The sequence below is a fragment of the Chondrus crispus genome, genomic scaffold (genome assembly GCF_000350225.1).
Source record: "Chondrus crispus Stackhouse genomic scaffold, scaffold_302, whole genome shotgun sequence".
NCBI lineage: Eukaryota > Rhodophyta > Florideophyceae > Gigartinales > Gigartinaceae > Chondrus > Chondrus crispus.
The window spans coordinates 113,719-119,300 of NW_005179186.1; the positions used below are offsets into that span (position 1 = coordinate 113,719).

Genomic DNA, 5,582 nt, shown 5'->3' on the forward strand with positions numbered 1-5,582 from the left:
TTGCAATTTTTGTTCCCCCGCCATTTTTCCCCTGCCCGCATTTTTCCCCTCCCCTCCCCTTCCCGCACCCCCCCCCCCCGCTGATCCCATCCACCCCTCATGTCGTACGGCGATGAATCCATCTCCGCCTCCTCGCTCCCCCCGTATGGCACCTTCGACGATGACCTGAACGCCTCGCACGGCACCCTTCCCCCATGGGGCTGCGACTATGTCCTGGTCTTCCCCGCCCGCCGCGAAGCCTCCCCCACCACCATCGATTCCTCCTTCGCGGAAGTCGACGCCGCACGCGTCGCCATTCTCGCCTCGCTGCGCGACGCCTCCTTTTCCTACTCGCAAGTATGGCTCCCGTCCGAGGGCCTCCTCCTTCTGCGCATCGCCCTCTCCCCGGAGGCCATGTTCGAAAAGGCCTCCCGCAGCGCCCTGCGTCTCCGCCTCCTTCCGCGCTACGGCGCAGGCTACCTCGCCTTCGACTCCGACCGCGCACACGTCTACGACTATGCCCTGCGCGCGGATCGCGGCCTCCCCTACTTCCCGCCGGCCGCACGCGTCCAGCTCACGCTGGCGACGCTGCGCTCCAGGGAGCCCTGGGGCTGCGGTTTGCATCTCGCCATGCTCAAACACAAGGGCGTGTTGAAGCACTTCTTCGCCCCGCACGATCGCCCAGAACGCGACCGCCTGTGCGATACCGCCGTCTCTGCCCAGCGATGGCGCTTGCGCTTGCGCCTCCCATTGGACGACTTGAACGAGTACCTCGGCTCCCGCGTCGCCATTTACCTGTCCTGGTTGAGCTTTTATACCAGGATGCTATTGGGCTGTGCCCTGTTTAGCATTCCCATATTCGGCATTTCGCTGCTGCTCAGGGATGGCAACCACCCAGACTTGCTCGCCTGGACGAGGTTGCTGTGGGGACTCGGCTTGTGCTTCTGGGGGACCTATTGGCTCGACTATTGGAAGCGCAGGAACGCCGTGCTCAACGTCAAGTGGGGGTTGGACAAGTTCTACGAGGACAACGAAAACGACATTCGCGCCGATTTCGAAGGCGATGATAGGCAAGGTTTTTATTGCCGCGGCGGGTTTGTCAACCTGGAGGATCTTGATCCGGAAAGGGCGGCTGCGGACGATTTCGAACGCGCCAGAGAGCCGGGGCTGCGATCGAGGATCCGCGGGCAGCTGCTGCGAGTGACGGGCGCGCATGCCGCGTTCGAGCCGAGTGGCGAGGACGTCATTCGGATTGGCGGCGGGAATGACCCAGACTTTGTGCTGGACGCCCCGATTACGGGCTTGACCTTCTCGTCGTTGCCGGTCTTTCCGTATGCCAGTAAGCGCGACGTCCAGCGACGCGTTTACATCAGCTCGTTGGTCACCCTGTTTTCGCATCATGTGTGGGCGCGTGCTCGTTTCTGAACCTCTTCTTCAAAAAATCCATTGCCGGCCTTTTCGGCTCGCATGCGTTTGCCAAGTTTGCCCCAGGTATGGCACAGGCGGTGATCATTTCAGTTGCAGACCCTCTTTGGAAGCGCGCTACGCTCAAGCTGTCAAAGTGGGAGAATCATCGTACGACTCAGGCGTATGAGAACAGCATCATTACCAAGCGATTTGCCTTTCAGTTTGTGTCCAGTAAGTTTGATGCGTCTTTGCAAGCACATCCAATCCGATTTTGAAAGTTGAACAGACCTTGCTGACCACTGCGACAGACTACATTACATTGTTTTATATCGCGTTTGTCAAGCCATTCACGCCATCAGACCCTTGCCTTTTGGATGCATCTGGAGCTCCGGACTGCATGGTTGAGCTTGGGATGCTGCTCACTTCATTGCTCATCACAAAGGCGACGGTGCAGCAGTTCATAGAAGTAGGGATGCCATTTATCAAACTGCGCGTCACTCAGTGGCTGAAAAGGAGAGAGCATCGCGAGCTTGTTGAAGAAATGGACACGACCCAGCGCATACAACTGTTCGCGGCAGGCGCTACGATTGACGATGCAGACACGCAAGATCTCGTAGAAGAGTTAAGAATGCCTCCGTATCGGTCGACGGTTGAAGACTATGGAGAAGTTGTAATTCAACATGGTTTTCTAGTGATGTTTGGCATCGCGTTTCCGCTCGCAGCACTGATTAACTTTCTCAACAATATGGCGGAATGCCGCACGGACACATACAAAATGCTCGCCGTACACCAGCGACCGGATGCTGATGATGCAGCGGACATAGGAGGATGGTTGCCCGTACTGAAAGTTTTGTCCACTGCATCTATCGTGACCACGGCTGCTCTCGTTACTATTACGACCCCAGCACTTCAACTGGCTCTCCCGGATTTTATCGGTAACGTTGGAGAGCGGTATCCAGCGGTCTCTTTCTTGATTTTCGAACATGTCCTGTTGTTAACGCGATGGGTAGTGGACTTTCTGGTATCTGACAAGCCATCGTCGACCTACCGAATGCTTGCTCGACAAGAGTTTCTCATCGCCAAATGCTTCAATGTTGGTATGCAACCTTACTTTGAATCATCCGCTCACGGTATTAAAGAGGCATGACGTCCTATCGGCAGATAAGATCAAGTATGTTCTCCGAGCATCTGCGCAAACGCTGCGCCTTGGCCGTGAGCCAAGATTTATTATGCAACTTCAAGATGGTCTTCACTAGCATTTACTGTTACACTTACTGCGTACACATTAGGCTCAAAAACTATTAGACAGAGCACCTTCGTAAATTCCTGCAGGCAAGCATTCGTGCTGGCTGAATGTTTTTCTGTATGCCGGGCAACAAAAAAGCCATGCGATTTGCCCATGTGGGTAATTTGGCCCGCAAAAAAACACGATTGGAACATTTCGCGACAAAAAGAGCACGTCCCTTTTCGGACAAGCTTCGCGAATTTAATCAAACGCTGTCTCTTTGACCTTCTTGTGGGTTACGCATGCGTGGCCTTACAGGAACTTGTCTTCTTCAGATAAGGATGCTTTTAGGGCTCAATAAGAATAGCATGGGCCAGTTAGTGAACGTATTTGGCTGGCACCCCAACTATGACATTGCTTCCAAGTGGCATCGCATCAGTTCTCATATCTTCTACAGTCACAGTTTGGGTGAAGCAATGATGTTGCTCTTCTGTCTCCACCCCTATGGCAGGAAGGCCGCCAATCCATCTATTGCGGTGTTCCTACCATGACAGCGATCACCACCGCAACAAAACGAATGCTATGTTTGCGACCACGTGATGTTATAGCCCGACTTCCATGGTTTCTACTGCTCATCGCCTACTTTATTTTCCATCTCTCCCTCCGAAATCAGGAGAAAGTTGATTACCTTACTCCAAAGGCAGCATCGGCACCAGAGCATATCACAGATGCGTTACGAAAGCAACTTCTTCGTATTCGCGATGTGGAGAACTGGCACGTAATGGGCGACGTGAACAAAACTGGCGAGCAGATGTACGAGGATGTTGGAGAAGGGCAAGGTGAAGAGGCCAACATTGCATTTTTCATTCAAATATCCCCGACCAACGTCATCCTTGTTCCGCGATTGCTCTCTCGCATCTGGCATCCGGATAACATCTACTGCCTTCACATTGACGAAAAGCTCGAGAACGATGCATTGGTCGATTTCAAGGAAGCCTTGGCATCCAACTCGAAGCTTTCAAATGTGTTTCTGTTGCCATCAACTTCGATCACCTATGCCGGTGTTTCTATGCTCGTAAATACGCTGGATGGAATGCACTCTCTTCTTCAGTCAAAAAGTTTGTGGGACTATTTTATCAATTTAAGCGGATCGGACTATCCACTCATCTCGATAACAGCGATGCGAAGACTACTTGGAATGCCATCGGTGAAGAATCACTCAACGAATTTTGTTCACTACTCGACAAACGTTGCATCGTGGGAAGAGATTGCGCGTCATAGGCTGGGAATTCTCCACTTCGACTTTTCTCTCGGATTTCGTTCCAATCATACAATCCAGCTGGCCGAGTCTCGTATGAGACACCCCGTTCTCTCTTCCGGCAATTTGAAAGTCATAGTTGCCAAAGGAGAATCGTGGATCATGGTGCATCGATTATTTTGTGAGTATGCCGCCCATGGGAATGTCGCACGCCGCTTGCTGGCTCTATTCGCAAACATGCAAAGTCCATCAGAGCACTTTTTCCAAACTCTCGGGTGGAATCACCTGCAGTTGAACAAAACTCTTGCCACGCATTCATTCAGAGACGTGGTGTGGAAACACGGCGGCATTCGAAGCATACAACATCCATATATCGTCGACAAGCGAGAGCCGAATGGTTTTTGGCCCTTTTGGGACGACATTGCTCTCTCCCCGAACTTTTTCTCGCGTAAATTTAGCATCCCAGACAGCCCCATGCTGGATCAAATTGATTTGCTGAAGAGCGGCGCAACCGAAAAGGCTGCCAACTTGACGGCAGTGTATCAGTCCTTTGCGATTGTCAAAAATAGGTTTGCTTGTGTCACGGAACATGCGAGGAGTCGCAAACATCCTCATATCATGCCGTGCTTTTTCAGTGGTTGGATGCAAAGGGGCTGCAGGGGAGGCCAAACAGAACTTTGCGCCTCAGATGTTCCACCACCAGCCTCTAAGACCAAAATATTTTCAACGCCGTGGAAAAAATAGGGTTGTGATGGCGCTTCAAAGGCACGAGGATTTCTGTTATTGATGAACTATATCAAAGAGTTTTGGTGCGTGTGACTTGTTGTATTCTCGCTGTTGCACGAAAACACCAGATGTCTTGTTTCGAAAACTTCTCATAAACCGACGACGTTTTGCAAGATCTCCGGCTATTTGTCAGATCTTGCTAGTTTGAGATAGCTCCCATCAGCTTCATCATTTTATGACACATTCAAGTTTTCTATTCTTCTTGGAACTATTCTTGATTATTCCGGCAACTCATCACATTAAGAAATCATTGATTGCTTTTCATTCTGTCCATGGTCATCCCTCTTCTAGTCATTTGTATATGGACATGTTACATGAGAAGGACTGCTTCGACTTCTGCCTGCTATCACGAGCTGGCCTGTTCTCAAGCAATACCACATATGCAACAGAGTCGAAATCAAAATAGCCTCACTCATTCTGTCTTGTTCAGATAATCGCGCATCACCAAATCATACTCGATAAGCACAAGTGTGCACCAGCTTTAACGCGAACCAAGGGCTGACGAAAAGAGCGTTCAAAATGAATGGTGTTTCTCTATCCCCGCAACGCGGACAGCGAATATAGATAAGACTCTAAAAGGAGTGTCCTGACCCTTGAGCCACATGGTTGCTTCCAGTTTATGTAAACTCCACATTTGTGTGCAAGAAGGGAATTCCTCTCCTTGCATTTGCGCGGATCGATATATATAGAATGGAAATGGAATGGTGAGACAGAGAAGTGGACTAGTTTCGTTGAGTAGTTGATGAATATTTGGGTCCGATACGGCTCTGTATCGCATGAACAAACAGCCAGACCGAGCAATGCGGATGAGCATTGCGTCAGTCGGGTCCCATCCTTGTGGGGTTTGTTTGGGCTTTCGTGATATGAGAATACATGTTATAAAAGGATTTAAGCATGCATGGGATGAGATGGGAGTTGATGGTTGGT

General features: G+C 50.8%; 5 protein-coding genes; 3 read left to right on the top strand and 2 right to left on the bottom strand.

Moving 5' to 3' along the window:
* Positions 1-524: 524 nt before the first annotated feature.
* CHC_T00005628001 (hypothetical protein) lies at positions 525-770 on the bottom strand. Its single transcript, XM_005717162.1, has one exon. It carries the CDS (start codon positions 768-770, stop codon positions 525-527), a length of 246 nt encoding a protein of 81 aa, XP_005717219.1.
* Positions 771-804: 34 nt separating this feature from the next.
* Positions 805-1,380, bottom strand: CHC_T00005629001 (hypothetical protein). The gene has a single exon (XM_005717163.1). The coding sequence runs from the start codon at positions 1,378-1,380 to the stop codon at positions 805-807; it is 576 nt and encodes a 191-aa protein (XP_005717220.1).
* A 56-nt stretch (positions 1,381-1,436) lies between these two features.
* Positions 1,437-2,502, top strand: CHC_T00005630001 (hypothetical protein). XM_005717164.1 is given in 4 exon segments: positions 1,437-1,472; positions 1,473-1,617; positions 1,695-2,379; positions 2,454-2,502. 3 exon segments carry the CDS (start codon positions 1,473-1,475, stop codon positions 2,500-2,502), a joined length of 879 nt encoding a protein of 292 aa, XP_005717221.1. The 5' UTR covers positions 1,437-1,472.
* Positions 2,503-2,529: 27 nt separating this feature from the next.
* On the top strand, positions 2,530-2,752 carry CHC_T00005631001 (hypothetical protein). XM_005717165.1 is given in 2 exon segments: positions 2,530-2,691; positions 2,692-2,752. The coding sequence occupies 1 exon segment, from the start codon at positions 2,530-2,532 to the stop codon at positions 2,689-2,691; it is 162 nt and encodes a 53-aa protein (XP_005717222.1). The 3' UTR covers positions 2,692-2,752.
* A 436-nt stretch (positions 2,753-3,188) lies between these two features.
* CHC_T00008592001 (Xylosyltransferase, family GT14) lies at positions 3,189-4,613 on the top strand. XM_005717166.1 is given in 2 exon segments: positions 3,189-3,422; positions 3,423-4,613. 1 exon segment carries the CDS (start codon positions 3,423-3,425, stop codon positions 4,611-4,613), a length of 1,191 nt encoding a protein of 396 aa, XP_005717223.1. The 5' UTR covers positions 3,189-3,422.
* The last annotated feature ends 969 nt before the right edge of the window (positions 4,614-5,582 follow it).

Coding starts and splice junctions, on each gene's coding strand:
- CHC_T00005630001 (XM_005717164.1), top strand. CDS start 1,473: ATGGCACAGGCGGTGATCATTTCAGTTGCAGACCCTCTTTGGAAGCGC. Junction 1,618..1,694: donor TGCCTTTCAGTTTGTGTCCA/GTAAGTTTGATG, acceptor CCACTGCGACAG/ACTACATTACATTGTTTTAT. Junction 2,380..2,453: donor ATTTTCGAACATGTCCTGTT/GTTAACGCGATG, acceptor TTGCTCGACAAG/AGTTTCTCATCGCCAAATGC.
- CHC_T00005631001 (XM_005717165.1), top strand. CDS start 2,530: ATGACGTCCTATCGGCAGATAAGATCAAGTATGTTCTCCGAGCATCTG.
- CHC_T00005629001 (XM_005717163.1), bottom strand. CDS start 1,380: ATGATGCGAAAACAGGGTGACCAACGAGCTGATGTAAACGCGTCGCTG.
- CHC_T00008592001 (XM_005717166.1), top strand. CDS start 3,423: ATGTACGAGGATGTTGGAGAAGGGCAAGGTGAAGAGGCCAACATTGCA.
- CHC_T00005628001 (XM_005717162.1), bottom strand. CDS start 770: ATGGCGACGCGGGAGCCGAGGTACTCGTTCAAGTCGTCCAATGGGAGG.